The sequence below is a fragment of the Lissotriton vulgaris genome, chromosome 7 (assembly GCF_964263255.1).
Source record: "Lissotriton vulgaris chromosome 7, aLisVul1.2, whole genome shotgun sequence".
Classification (NCBI taxonomy): domain Eukaryota; kingdom Metazoa; phylum Chordata; class Amphibia; order Caudata; family Salamandridae; genus Lissotriton; species Lissotriton vulgaris.
The window spans coordinates 1604489875-1604506102 of record NC_141695.1 but is presented as its reverse complement, the minus strand read 5'-3'; the positions used below and the strand labels follow the sequence as shown (position 1 = coordinate 1604506102).

At 42.5% G+C, this 16228-nt stretch overlaps 1 protein-coding gene across 2 annotated transcripts in view; it reads left to right on the top strand.

Annotated features, from left to right (window-relative positions):
• LOC147706079 (serine/threonine-protein phosphatase 4 regulatory subunit 1-like) overlaps positions 1-16228 on the top strand; it is a 342243-nt gene that overhangs the window by 193749 nt on the left and 132266 nt on the right. For both annotated transcript variants that reach the window (XM_086932523.1, XM_086932522.1), the window contains 2 exons: positions 3314-3421; positions 15461-15526. In XM_086932523.1, coding sequence (XP_086788649.1) covers positions 3314-3421; positions 15461-15526 — 174 coding nt within the window. The remainder of the gene's footprint in view (positions 1-3313; positions 3422-15460; positions 15527-16228) is intronic.

The window sequence follows — 16228 nt, the reverse complement described above, 5'->3', positions numbered from 1 at the left end:
GCCAGGCCTAAACCTTCCTTTTTGATACATATGTCACCCCTAGGGTAGGCCCTGGACAGCCAGAGGGTAGAGAAGTGTATGTAATAAGTAGGGCACGCACGTTTTAGTTTGACATGTCCTAGTAGTAAAAAACTCTTAAATAAGTTTTTCATTACTGCATGACCTACCTGTTCCATAGGATAACATTGTAGTTACCGTATTACATTTATTAAACTGTAATTTCCAAATGGGAGGAGGTATGTCATTCACGTTGGGTGTCTTTTAAATTGTAATGAAAAATCCTAACTTAAGGTGAAGTCGGATTGTAAATTGCAATTTTTTAAATTCTACTTTTAGAAACGTGACAAACAGAAGGAAATGATGGACGGAGCGCTGAAACATTTCAGACATTCACCCCCAGTCACAGATCTGGGTTGAATCCATCATCATTCTTTACCTCAATATGCCACCTCAGTTCAGACTCTGCTATATGCAAATCCGTCTTGACCCTGTGCATCATGGGAACAGTCCAGCCCGAACTGCCAAGCCAGGTCTTTCCTGAAGCCGAAACAAGCATCCTGGGACCTGTTTCTGGGTAACACCCTTCATCAGCCAGGCAGCTTGATTTCAGTGGCAAAGTGAGCACGTCTGGGCATACTCTGCCAACTTAGGGCGAACAAAGCAACCACAGAAACTTGACATTGTCCTGCTTTAACCAGTTGGTGCCTGCCGCCTGTCTCTGGGGCATATGCCTTGGTGTAGTTGACCGTTGGGCTTTGTGTATTCCTACTACACAGCAGCACACAATAGAGAGCTTAGGAGTGCCAGAATGGGCCATCACTGATGGGGTGGGAGGGAGGAGCAGGGCACAGCCCACTTACACTTGAATAGGCCTTCATTCTAAGGACTACAACCCAGGGTATCTATCTGGAGCCAGGGCAAAGATGGCAGGACACCTGTGCACTTCAAAGGCAATCCTCTAGAAGCTTCTCCCACTTCAAAGGCAGAACTAGGTATAAATATTAGTTCTCAGATACCAACTCTTCAGTACACTTATGGACCTGTAGATTCTCTGGTAGGATAAAAAAGACTGCTATCCTGCTAAAAGGACTTCCAATTTGCTGGATGGTACGCAACACATTTTTATCATGGGCCCTCGCAAAGCTCCGCAAACGAGGATTTAAGGTACTCTGTTCAGCAGGCCTAACTGGATCCCTGTAGTCTGCCCGCACCGTCGCATTTGGCCTGAACTTGTGACTTTGTCCCAGTCCCGCGTGACCAGATAACCACAGTTGGAGCTTTGTGCTTTTTGGGGCTATTTTCACTGAAATCTTTAAACTTTAATATCTCCATTTGTATTGATAGGATTTTTGTTGTTGTGGTCTTGTTTTACTTATTAACAATTACTCTATTTGTCTACTTTGGTGTGGGTCATTTTTCTTTGGGTGGTATTTTTACTTTATTATTGTTTGAAGTGTTTCAGAAACATTTTACACATGGCTCGTATGTTAAGTCTGACTGCTCTACGTCCAGCTACCAGAGGGTCGAACCCAGGTTAATTTAGGAGTTAAAGAGACCGTATAGTGGAACCTTCTTAGACACAGCACTTAACAATAAGTGACCCCAGTTTGATAAAACATGCACCCGATATGTGAGAAAGGGTGAGTGTGCACACTGAAGAGCACCCACTGTAACCATGCTAGTTCCCAAAGGAACGTAGTAGATAAATTACAACAGCACAGGTGCAGCACAATTTTTAAACATTTAGTTCACAAGTTTCAATAAATCGATAGTGTGGTTCCTCATTTTCATTTCTTTATTTCAATTCAAGGGAAATGAAGCACCATACTGCCATACAGCTGACTTGTTTCGTCCCATACAAAGGGGACTGCTTCAGGGCTTATATAAGTATTTCGAAGTTCCAAGCGAAGATAATAGATGTTGGCTTGGACAAAGTAGCGCCGCAGAGCGAGTGACCGATGATCAAACGGAGTTGAAGTCAGAGCCTCCAAATAGATATATCTAGTCAATATGGTTGTAAGTTCACTGATGGATAAAAAGGGTCCTGGGCCTCAATGACCTATATGACAGGACTTCGATCTAACCGTAAATCTATGCAGTAGTAAACTTCAAAACCAAATCCTCTGTGATTGAATATGATGGACAAAGTACTCTGAGCCGGAGGAAGCGCTGTGGATACTGCTGGAAGTCATTGGACTGCTCGGTCTTATCAAATACCGATTGGGGTACTTTATCCATCATATTCAATCACAGAGGATGTGCTTTTGAAGTTTACTACTGCATAGATTTACGGTTAGATCGAAGTCCTGTCATATGTGTCATTGAGGCCCAGGACCCTTTTTATCCATCAGTGAACTTACAACCATAGTGACCAGATATATCTATTTGGAGGCTCTGACTTCAACTCCATTTGATCATCGGTCACTCGCTCTGCGGCGCCACTTTGTCCAAGCCAACATCTATTATCTTCGCTTGGAACTTTGAAATACTTATATAAGCCCTGAAGAAGTCCCCTACGTATGGGACAAAACGCGTCGGCTGTATGACTGTATGGTGCTTCATTTCCCTTGAATTAAAATAAAGAAATGAAAATGAGGAGCCACACTATCCGTGATTTATTGAAACTTGTGAACTAAATGTTTAAAAATTGTGGTGCACCTGTGCTGTTGTAATTTATCTACCAGGTTAATTTAGGGTTGGCTTATGCCTCGTGTTGACAAGAATTATAGTTTCTGCTTGACCAAGGTTCACACCTCAGTCATCCAACAACCCAATTTCTTACAAGAGGTAAAAGGTAAAATATGATAGCGCTAATGTCGGTAACCTGTAGTACTAATATGACATGGATGTTATTGGGTTTGTGAGGTGCCTTAATATAATTACATTTGTTGAATACTGTTGGATTGGGTCATTGGTCTAGGGTTGATCCTCTTTGGAAACGATTGCACCAACTGTGATATTAATGGTTGGTGGTCAGCAGTGGTAAACAGGCTTATTCAGCTTTAAAGCAGAACTAAATGCTCAAATGACTTTGCTAGACTGTTTATCATATAGATTTATTTAATGTTGTGATCTAAAATCTGTAAATTATTCCCGGCATGATAAAGCAAAATATTAATGTGAATCTCTGAATTATGTCGCTCACTAATGCTAGTTACAGGTTAAGTAACTTTTTTTTAACTTTAACTTTCCTTTAAAAAGTCTAAGCAACATTTAAACAGACCAAAAATTAACATTAAAAAACTGTTGAAAAACCATATATAAAACGCGTAATCCTTGTCCGAATCCTCTGTTTTATCTTGTTTTGTGTTAGATTATTTGTAAAATGACTTCCATGATGAGCCGAGATACTGTGGAACAGATGCTCCTGCCTCGTTTCTGTGATCTGTGCAGTGATGGGAAATTATTCCAAGTCCGCAAGGTTGGTATGAATTGTTTCTCTGATTATTTAAAATGATGCTTAAAATTCACAACATTTGCATGGATTCTGGTTTTTTACGTTATATATATATATATATATATATATATCTCCGAACCCCTCTGCAGTGCCCAGCCGGGACACAGCCAAAGGAACGAAATACAGACTCCAATTTTCGTGGAAATGCAGGTCTTTTATTATTAAGGTGTTGTCATATACATATTACTTGTATTTAAGATATGTGGGTATCACCACATTGCCAGTGCATAGTAGAGTCTAGCAAAATATGGGGGCAATCAGAAATGGGGGTCATAGATACCATATGGACCGCCTCTTTTAAGTAGTTCATCAGAAAGACCCTGAACAAATGAACTATTTTGTGATGGATGCGGTACCCACAAGTAAAAGAGGGGGGGATCGCACAAAAGCACTGAGGGAATTGGAAATTAAATATATCATTGGTCTGCATTGCAAAATACCCAGTGGGTTAAATTATGATGAGGAACTATATTCTTGTCTATAGATTAATGATTAGAATAGGATAATGTATACAGTGTGTCCTGTTGGGGAAAGAGAAGGGATACAAAAATAAGAATAAAAGAGAAAAAAATATGAAAGGATTTTTTTTTTCTTCCTTATCGTTGGTTCATTTACTCTCTGGTTTTAGAACATGAGCTGAAACCTGATCAGTTTACCATTGAAGACCATACAAAGGCACTTGCCGAAGATTTTGGAGGGGAAAGTAAAATGCTTATTTGATATAGACATTAAGAAAGTAGCAATACTATAAAAAAAACAAGCATTTACAATGCAATCCATCTCCCACTTTTGAAAGTTAGCTATTGGCGTTGAAAATGACAGGCTCTATATACCATGTCCACCATTTCGCTAAGTCTTATAAGTACTCCAAGACATTAACTACCATGTAGAAAAAAATAAACATCAGAAAAACATTTATTCAACATCATCTTGTTTTTCTGCTGCGCTAGTTGCTCATAGAGTGTTAGATGAATGGTCGTTTTCACCTAAACTGTGATTTTTTTGCGTTCAGCGACCTTATGGCTGGTATGTTAGTTGTTTCCAGGTTTGTTGCTCATTGCTGCATTTTTTAGAGTTATTCTCCAGTCATACCTTAAAGAATAAAGCTGTTGCTAAAAGCTACAAATACACTAGATAGTGTACCGTTTTGTTATCTATGCTGACTGAACTTACCTATTTCAACAGTTTAAACAAGCCATGGTATTTAAATAGTGTTGCAGATGGCTTGAGGAGATAAGGATACCACAAGGGGACAGTTACCTGATTGGCTGCTGTACTGGGTGTGCGGCATTCGCCGAAGTGTACTAACCGTTGAGCATTGTTTTCACTTAGTAGGGAAGCAGTGTGGTGCGCCGGGTAAGGGTGCAAAAGACTGTTATGAGCTCTCGCTGTGTTGTGGCACCAAAGTCTGGCTCAGAGCACAGCATTCTGAAAGATTATGCAGACGTAAAACGAAGCTGTGTGGTGCACTGGGTGAGGGGATTGGAAGAGTTCTCCGAGCTCTCACTATGCTGTGCCAGAAGTGTAGTGCAAAAGAGAAAGCATGCGTGAAGACACAAAAGCGAAGGTGGGAGTGGGGTTGAAAGGCATGCAAATGAAAACTTAAAATAAATACTGTCATTTGAAACAGGCGAATGGTAGAAACAGCTGAGAGACAGAAGATAAAGCGCTGCGCTCGTGAATTGGGCTCCGCTCTGAGAGTTAAAGTATAGTTAGTCTTTTAATAAAATGGAGGCAGGTGAGTTGTCGTGCAGAACATACTGCTTGGCCGCCACAATAAAAGATACACCATGTGAAATGTAAGCAGGAACAATATGGTAACCTTAACTTGTTTACACTTAATATTTATAAATGACATGAGCTTGAAGGGAGGGGGACCGGAGAGTGCCATCGTCTGAGTGTTTCTTTTCACTTCGCTGGGAGCAGTGTGGTGCGCCGGGCGAGGGGGCGGAAGACTGCTCTGAGCTCGCAACGTGCTGTGCCACCGAAGTCTGGCCTGAGCATGGTATGCTGAAAGATTAGACGTCCGAAAAGCTTGCGCCGTACGGTTCGAGTCTCTGCGTCATGATAAAAACGAAAAAATGCCACTTCAATAACAAGCTGATTATAGTTGGGCAAGCAGTGCGGTGCAGAACAAAAGAAAGGTGCCACCATACTAAAAGATAAAGCGCGCTGTCAGTGTAAAACAAGTAAAATAAAAAACCTTGTCCACTGTGCGACTGGGGAGATGCAGCATGCCGAGGAGCAGCTTCAGTTTGACAGCTGAGAACAGTCCTTGGAAGCAGAGACGGATGTTGTCGATGACTGAGGTTGTAAGGAGGGAGGCAATACTCGGCGGCGCCCATTGCTCCTCCACGGATCCCAATTTATTGTGCAGCCACAACCCAGTGTCGCTCTCCCTCATAGACGCCATCTTGGAACAAGCTCTCGCGCATTCCTGACGCTTGTTTATATCGTATTATCTCTGTACTGATAAACATAGTGCCTACACGGAGTAATGAAGGACAGAGTGTCACGCCGCCAATAAAAGAGCCAGTCCTGGTGGGCGGGGCTAAAAGTGGACAGCGGCAACAAGAAGGGATTAAAAAGCCTCCTTCATAATAGAAGGGCTGCGTTTAGCAGCAGCTATGACGCCAGCCAATGGAAAGAAGGGGCGGGGCTTCAAGTCCCTTTCGGAAACCATATTGATTCCAAGAGGCTCTCGTATGGCGAGAGCACCGCATTTGTGCTGCTAATGCCAGGCGAGACCTAAACATGAAAAATTTGGAAATTAGATTATCAGTAACAGGCACTTGCAATTGAGTATTAAGGTGAATTAATATGATAAGTATATTTTTGCATACAATAATGAATTGCTAATTTACTAAAAATATGAACTGTATCTAAGAAGAGTAAATAGTGGATGAATAATTTAAAATATTACAATGAATTTAAAAATCGCACTTTATTTAAGAAGCAGAAAAAATGTAATGTGATCAAAGTCTTGCTTCTCTGTTAATAGAAACGCTGTATGTAAATGGAACGGTATGCTGCGTACATGTCATGTGATCAAGGCCGTCTATGCGGCCAAAACACGTTATGGAGGAAGGCAAATAAAATCTGAAAAAAGAAAAACACATTTATGTCTGCTCAGTTGTGGCTTGGAGATTGTCGAAGCAAACTAAGGAGTGACATATATATATATATATATATATATATATATATATATATATATATATATATATATATATATATATATATATATACACCTTACCTTACATATTGTGCACTTTAAGGTAAAAATGAAAGGAACGGCTTACTCTGACATATCCGCTTATGTTCAGGTCTGACCTATTAATGATGTAGGTTGAAAGTGCATGTTTAGCTCACTAATCAGTGAATCCACTGAGGTTTCAATGAACCTGATGTGTATGTGGTAAGTTAACAGACATATCAGTAGTTAAGTCTGTGTTTTATGGGTGCTGAACTTGATGCGATTGAGAGGTAAAGGGAACTTAGTAAGACACTTCAGTTGAGTTGGAATGGTAGCATTCCATTCTCACTGCACTTGTAGTTAAGTGAGATCTGTGGAGTTCGGGAATTAAGTAAAATCTAAATGTCTTTTACCCTTCATCTGATAGAGCTGATGATCATCACAGATTCCATTTTCACTGGGATTGTCATTAAATCTGTTTTTCAGCAGATTTAATTTCCATTATCTAGAAAAAGCATCTTTCTACCATTGACAATACCTTTTAAATGATAGTCTGCTGGTGACTTTTATATTTCTGCGAAAGAGAAGAACTCACCAATGCAGGATTTAATAGGAGAGACAAAGAGTGGTGATGAGGTATACTGCGTTGATTAGAGCACATTCTAACACAAATATATGTAGTTTATATTTTTAATATGTATATTATTATGTGTGTCACAAGAGATGTGTGTATAATGCCAGTGAAAACACGTGTGCCACAAATGTTGTTTAGGGACGATGTAGTAATAAACATACATTACAACTGCCCAAAAAAGCTCCAAGTCATGACTTGTTTATGTGACTTCTCCCTTAGTTCAAATTGCACGTTGGCATCAGCTCCACATTCTATTTTTTTCTGTCATCTAGTTTGGACATGTTCTGCAACAACTCAGAGATCAACTTGTTCAATGTGGATTTTTTAGGCCTAAGTATTCTACGCCTTGAGACCAACTGGAGAAAAATCATTGCGTGTGTTTCTCCAACTGCTACACCACTTCTCTTCGACTGACTGCTTTGCGTTGATGCCCAGGTAGCTGACTCAGCCCTGTTCTACGACTCAGTCCAGTCCTCTTAGATATCTGCGAAGCTCAACTCAGAGAATGCAGACTCTAGGGGATGATGGAATGCACACCTTTTCATTTTTGTTCATGGTACAATGCTGAATATCCATGGGCGAACTAGCAAGGTGCGTGCAACCTACCCCTCTTCCTTGACTAGAAGAAGTCGTCCCGGGAGTTCTGCCTCAGTTTAAAAAGACTAGGGTACCGAAGGGAAAGGCGATGGGCATGCTTGAAAATACAGCAGCACTTCTAGTCTGCAGATAACTCTGGCTTAGAGCCTCACTTGGCCAAACTATCTAGATCATCAAGGCCAAGGTGCTCACGCCCACGGATCCAAAAAAGTTCAAAGCTTCTCCTAATAACCCGCCTTCAGATAGAACCCAGGTCCTCCCTGATGCTCTTATTGTTTATACGGCAAGGAAGTGGGCATTTGCCTAGGCAACTTGAGACCCCTCCCAAGATAAGAAGAATAAGCTTCTCAGTGTTGTAGGCAAAGCGTGGTTGGTGTACCCACCCATTGGCGAGTCTGCAGTTGAGACATGACAGATAGCAATGGTAGGAGATGGAGTCTCTATTGCAGCACCCTCTTTTAGAGCTACCGAAAAAGAGATGAGGAGCTAGTCACGGAACGAAAGATAATTTCCAGCGCGGTTCCATTGCACACTGGGCAGCGTAGATATACTTATCCTAGTGTAAATACGAGCATCTTGTTCCATCACCCCAAATGGCTTTGTGTCTTCTGTTTTGTACCTGAGGTCCAGCAACACCTCCTTAACATCTCTTTTGATGGGGAACATCTTGTTAGTCCCCCAAATAGATGAGATGTTTGGGAAAATGTAGGTGGCCATTAAGATTGTGAATCCATGAATGCCTTAGAGTCTGCCACACCAAGTGGCACTCTTCACTGACTGCAATCCACTAGCGGGAGAAATGCTACAGCCTGCGGGCAGGCGCAATCCTACTAGTGCTAAAATATTACAACAGTCCAACAGCTTCCTGATTCCCAGGAAGGCAGAGGATACAGGGACAACAACTGTAAGGACAGTGGTAGATGTAACTCTGCTAAAGAAGCATCTGCTCCCAAACACTGACTCTCCCACGTTTCTCTCTCCTCAGCAAATGCACAACACCTGTCAAAGGATTAAGAGATCAGATTGTTGGGTACTAGCATTTTATCAGCAGAGTTGCTGCCCTGAATAAAAACTAGGAAGGATACTTTCTATGTTTCACACTGTTACTGGCACCACTGTACATTCATATACATCATCAAAGGGAAATCCAACATTCATTTCAATATACTCACCACTGCTTAATGTAAAAATGTCTAATTTATTCAATAAAATCAGTCGTTCTTCAGTCTATAACTATTCTCAGAATTAAAAATATACTGTATCCAGTATTGCCTTCATATAATACAATAGTGTATCAATTTTAAAAGTTTTTTAAAAACATTGTTCATATTTTATGCAACATTCCATCAGTATAAAATATCTCCCTAATACAGTAATGTAATATTTTGTAAGAACAAATTCCTCTGATCTACACAATCAAAGAGCAGACGAATACCATAATATAAAAAGGAAAACAAATCTCATCACATGTTGTCGACTCAGCATGTCTGTGATATTGAGTTGGTTCACCCCACCTTCTTCAGGAAAAAGTATTATAAGATATCATTTTATCTAAAAAGATAGAACAATATTCAAATACACAGTGATAAAAGGCAAGTTTACTTAAATCTGGCTCCGTGTGTAACTGTTATAATTCCTACTCCTCTTCCGTGCATTTACAACTGTTCAAATTTACCCTCTTACAGGAATTGCATTTTTCCCCACTCGCATATTCACGTATCACGTATTCATGAATCACCTCTAGCAGTTGAACATTCCTCAAAGTCATTCCTCGTTATTTAACAAAAAGGCTCTGAACTACTACTTTATAGCTCCCTCATGAGCCATTGTTCTTATTTTCTTTTTTATATATCTATTGTTGTTATTTGGGATCTAGGAGCTAATTAGTAACTTCCTATTATCAATGTTTCACATATATGTGATGTTTTCTTAACATACTGTAAAAAAATGTATCCATATCTTTTCCCCTTCACTGACACATGTAGTGCGGATCTCACTTGTTTTATCTGCAAAAAAAGGGATAACTGTTCTAACTTAAAACTCACTGTAATAGTGACTCCACACAATGAATGATGGGTTGCCACGTCAGACTTACTTTAGATATGTAAAGCTGATCTTGTCATATTCCAATGTGTAATTATAGAGTAATCGTACCAATGGTCTATGCCCGAGTGTCACTTTCTGTCCGTTTCCGGTCCTCTTATAGTTGGGACAATATTCTACACAGGAATAAGATATATATATATATATCAAAGCAATTCCAAGAACTAAAAAGAATCTTTGTTTGAAGCTCCGGCTGTGCCCCACTTTCGATTTCATTTTAGGCGGCCATTTCGACTTGTTTGTGGTTTCTCCTGTGTTTCCTCCCAGACCCCGCCTCCCAGCTGACCCTCCCACGCTCCGCCCCCTCCACACTTCATTTATGCCTGATGCTCCAACGCGCAGCGTCCACGCGCTTCGGCCGCGCTGAAGGTGCGCCAAAGGTAAGCCTGTCTACGCCCGTCCGCGCCTGGACCGCGCCCAGCGCCAGACCCCCTGGCCCCCGCTCCACCCTCCCCCCGCATCACTTATGATTCCTCCGCCCTCCTAGCCCTTAACCCCGGCCGCTCCCCCATCTGCGTCCAAGCCGCTCCTGGACACACCCATGGACCCTTCTCTTGCTACTCCTGCAAGTTCGACGGCACCAAGATCAACTCCTCATCTACGAACACACAACAGATATCCGACCCCAACCACCTTAAATGCATCCTTCTCAACACCCGCTCGGTCCACAGGCACGCCATCGACCTCTGGAATCTACTAGACACCATCTCCCCGGACGTCGCATTCCTAACAGAAACATGGATGAACGCCTCCTCAGCCCCAGACATCACCATTGCCATCCCGGAAGGATATAAAATCATCCGTAAGGACCGAACCGGCCACACAGTAGGAGGTATCGCTATCGTCCATAAGAACTCCATCCGCATCTCAACCAGCTCAGACGCCAATCTCGCCAACACTGAACACCTTCACTTCCAGATCCATATCGACCCCAAGACCACACTCAGAGGCACCCTCCTTTACAGACCACCAGGACCCCGCGCGCAATTTAGTGAAGACTTCACGGACTTCATCACTCCACACGCGCTCCCCTCCGAGGATTACATCCTTTTGGGAGACCTCAACTTTCACCTTGAAAAGAACAACGACCGCAACACCACCACCCTTTTGGACAACCTCGCCAACCTCGGACTTAAACAACTTGTCACTACCCCCACCCACATCGCAGGTCACACACTCGACCCCATCTTCACTTCCAGCAAACATGTCTCCTTCAGCCACACCACAGCTCTCCTTTGGACTGACCACAGCTGCGTTCACTTTACCTACAACAAGCCCACATCCAACAACCACCCTCAACCCACTCTGCAAAGAAACTGGAACAAAATCACCATCGACCAGATCTCCTAGTCTCTTCTTCAAAACCCCCCAGCCCACTCCTCAAACCCAGACCAAGCAGCCACCAACCTCACCCAATGGTTATCCAACAGCGCCGACATCCTAGCACCACTTAAAAAACGACAAATCAAACCAGACAGCAAGAAGGCCTCCTGGTTCAACGATGATCTTAAGAAATCCAAGAAACTCTGCCGCTCCCTTGAGAAGGCCTGGAAAAAACACCCAACCACCAGCACCAAGGACGCCTTCAAAAACGCCACCCGCTCACACCACCAACAGATCCGGAATGCCAAGAAAGCCGCCCTCAAGGACCGACTAGATATCAACGCACACAACAGCAAAGAACTATTCAACATCATCAAGGAATTCACCAACCCCTCAGCCAACTCCAACGACATCACCCCCTCTCAAGCCCTTTGCGACTCCCTAGCCTCATTCTTCCACAACAAAATCGCAGACATCCACAACAGCTTCGAAAACCAACCCAAAGACCAACCCACCCATCCCCCTGCAGGACCCCCACCCCCCCTGAACATACTCAATGACTGGAACCCAATCTCCACTGAAGACACCATCCGTCTGATGAACTCCATCCACTCAGGATCCCCCACAGACCCATGTCCTCACCACATCTTCAACAAAGCAGACTCCATCATTGCACCGCACCTCCGAGACGTCATCAACTGCTCCCTCAACTCCGCAACCTTCCCGGAAAGATGGAAACATGCCGAACTCAGCGCCCTCCTGAGAAAACCCACATCTGACCCCACCGAACTCAAAAACTACCGCCCTATCTCACTCCTCCCATTCCCGGCCAAAGTCATCGAGAAAGCGGTCAACAACCAGCTCGCCGCCTTCCTCGAAACCAACAAATCCCTCGACTCCTCACAATCCGGCTTCCGAGCCAAGCACAGCACTGAAACCGCCCTTATCGCAGCAACAGACGACATTCGAACTCTACTAGACAATGGAGACAGTCGCCCTCATTCTCCTCGACCTCTCCGCTGCCTTCGACACGGTCTGTCACAGCACCCTTTTACAACGCCTCAGAAACGTCGGAATCCAAGGTAAAGCACTAGAATGGATCACCTCGTTCCTCACCGGAAGAACCCAGAGAGTCCGCCTTCCACCATTCAAGTCAAAGGCCACTGAAGTCATCTGCGGCGTACCACAAGGATCTTCACTCAGCCCCACCCTCTTCAACGTATACATGATCCCCCTTGCGGTCATCGCACGCCAACACAACCTCAACATCATCTCCTACGCAGACGACACTCAACTGATCCTATCACTCACCAGAGACCCTAACACTGCCAAAACCAACCTGCATGAAGGAATGAAAGAAGTAGCAGAATGGATGAAGCACAGCCGTCTGAAACTGAACTCAGACAAAACAGAAGTCCTCGTCCTAGGCACCTCCCCCTCCGCCTGGGACGACTCTTGGTGGCCAGAGGCCCTCGGAAAAGCACCCATCCCGACGGACCACGCACGGAACTTGGGCGTCATCCTGAATTCCTCACTTTCGATGAACAGACAAGTCAACGCCGTCTCTTCATCTTGCTTCAACATTCTTCGCATGCTCAAAAAAACATTTCGCTGGATCCCCACCGAAACTAGAAAAACAGTCACCCACGCTCTGGTCACGAGCCGACTGGACTACGGAAACACCCTCTACGCCGGTACCACCGCAAAACTCCAGAAAAAACTCCAACGCATCCAGAACGCTTCAGCCAGGCTCATATTAGACATCCCGTGTAAAGAACACATCTCTGGTCACCTGAAAAACCTCCACTGGCTCCCGGTCAATAAGAGGATTACTTTCCGGCTCCTTACCCACGCACACAAAGCACTCTACGAAACCGGACCTGAATGCCTCAACACACGACTGTCCTTCTACACCCACCCCTCGCCAGCTACGATCCTCCAACCAAGCCCTTGCCACTGTACCTCGAATCAACAAGGCCACCATGGGAGGTAGATCCTTCTCCTACCTGGCAGCTAAAACCTGGAACTCACTTCCCACTCACCTTCGCCTTACTCAGAACCACCTAGCATTCAGAAAGCAACTTAAAACGTGGATATTTGACAAGTAATTCCCCATCCTTCTTCAAGCGCCTTGAGACCCTCTGGGTATGTAGCGCGCTATATAAATTTACTGACTTGACTTGACATGTTGTCTGGTAAAGTATTTTAATACGTCAGCTGGTAAAAAGTCAGACATGTTTTGCCTGCCCAGCAGGCTTGTTCACCGACCAATATATATATATATATATATATATATATCAAATCATTAAGTTCTGCAGACGCTGAACGACGCCTTGACTCCTCCTCTTTTCGACAGAGGCTCGTGCTGGGTGGCGAGCCCTTAAATCAATTCAAGAATCCACACTTTATTCCTTGCATCCAAGGCAGTATGAAAGAGCACGAACTCGAGTTGCATCAAAAAGGATTTTATTCCGTGACCGGCAACAAAAAGGTAACTCGACGCGTTTCTGGAGACTTCCCTTGCTCACGAGTCAAGTTGTGTGCATATCATTGGTTTAAATAAACAAACATGTGACACCATAACATAAACAACAGCAGGATTAGGTGCTGTTCATTATAAATAAGACTTGATTGTTCTGCACTTTGCAAATTATCTGAAAGATGATATTTTATGTTCCTTTGATAATTAATTTGGAAATCGCTGTAGCCCACTGGGGCAGTACGTGCAAATTGCAATCATCGATTGTTACTTACAATAAGCGGTTTCAAACAATTACAGCTCAAAGTAAGCTAAAGGAATTTGTATAACTTTATTGATATGTTCCGTTCCTGTGAAAATTAATTTGGAAATCGTTGTAGCCCACTTTGAAAATTGCAATCGTCTATTGCTTATAAAATAAGCGGATTCAAATAATTATGGCTCAAAGAGAAAGCCAAAAGGAATTTGTATAACTTTATTGACATAAGTGCAACGAACACGGCGAGGTTTAAGCCAAAAATTGCTGGCAATGATTTTGTTTGAAAACAAGATTATAATTTACATCTCCGTTTGAATTAAACAAAAGAATATGTGTAAACTGATATTAGAAAGACACATTCCAACTACCGTATGTTGACAAGCACGGTAGTCTGTTGTTTGTTATGGTGTCACATGTTTGTTTATTTAAACTAATGATATGCACACAACTTGACTCGTGAGCAAGGGAAGTCTCCCAAAACTCGTCGTTACTTTTTTGTTTCCGGTCACGGAATAAAATCCTTTTTGATGCAACTCGAGTTCGTGCTCTTTCATACTGCCTTGGATGCAAGGAATAAAGTGTGGATTCTTGAATTGATTGATATATATATATATATATATCAATCTCACTTATTTTACTCGATTACCTTAGCTTCCTTATTGACTTACCTCAGTTTGTCACTGGTAGGATACATAGAAGACAATCTCCCCTATGCTGCCCGTGTTGTTCCTATTGACAGGCATCCTCATTTCAATTTTTAATTATTATCTTCGTGGTAATCTATGGGACTCCTAATTTGCGTCCTCCCTCTTGTTCCATTAAGTAGGTAGTAATTTGCGAGACATTGCCTGCCACTTAGCCTCTGTCTTTGAAACCCCATCAAATGCAGCTAGATAAACGGAACATTTCAAGGCCTTTTTATTGCTTATTCTCCTTCTGAGTTTCAGCAAGTTTATTTTGAGGGTGCTGTAGCACAACAGCTTCCATTGCTCCCGTTGAGGCTCCGGTTCAACACAAATTTCCTCTGTAAGCTAAAATGATATAGCACATCTGTTTTTAATCCATTAATCCACGTAACCTTTTTTTCCCTGCACAACAATTGCCATGACTGACCTTATATGACTGCTCAAAGAGATAACCAGATGTGGTGCTAATCCGTCCACAGTGTCATCATTTATAGGCTAATCAAAAAATGTATTTTCACTGGAAAGTGCAGCGGATCCAGTACTACTGCGTCGACCACCACTGTGTAATATAATATAGTGATATGTGTATATATATATATATATATATATATATATATATATATATATATATATGTGTGTGTATATATATATATATATATATATATAGTAAACAGTAAAGGCAAAGTCATGTTTTTAGAGTAATTGTGCTATCTTTATGCTACTCTTCAGGTTTGTGCTGCTAACTTTGGAGATGTCTGTAATGCAGTTGGACAAGAAGCCACCGAAAAGTACTTGGTATGTAAAAAATAAAGTGCACAATAAACTAATTAAGATTGTTATTCTGTTTGTAATGTGTGAAATTGTACTGAAGCATGATGGGAATGGGAGAAAGTGATTAACATCTTACACGTCACCTGCAAACAAGATTTCTGTTGATGTTCAATAACTTTATAGGTGGGTAACAAAACTAATTGATCAGTGTCCTTTATTGTTTTAAAATGTATTTAAGTATTAGAGGATATTATCCTGAATCAAGTGGTACAAGGCTCAAAGGTTTGGTACTACTCTTTATCCTGCCAACACACTAGCATATTCACTTACTGTACATTGTAGCACACTAGGCACTCAGACACCTAGCCTCGTGCTTTTGATAATGTCAACTCGGTCAGCAAGAAGTCCTTCCTCAACCACAAAGTAGCCCTACCCCAGCCACATGCAACCATAGCAATAGCTCTCAGACGTTTGTGCTTTACAGATGCAGGTCCAGAACTCTTTTTCGCTATCAAATACATTCCTCATTACTTTCAACCAAAATGAGTGCAAATATCACCTCGAATGATCCTGAGGTTAAAGCACTATTGATAGTGTCACAAGACGATGACTTCAATCAGAGCTGCATTTCCTCTGCATGTGGTGTCAGGGGTCCAAACATGGCCCCTAAGCCTCAGCTTCTTTACATCCATGATCTCTCTATCTGGAACCTTGAGGCAGTCCCTT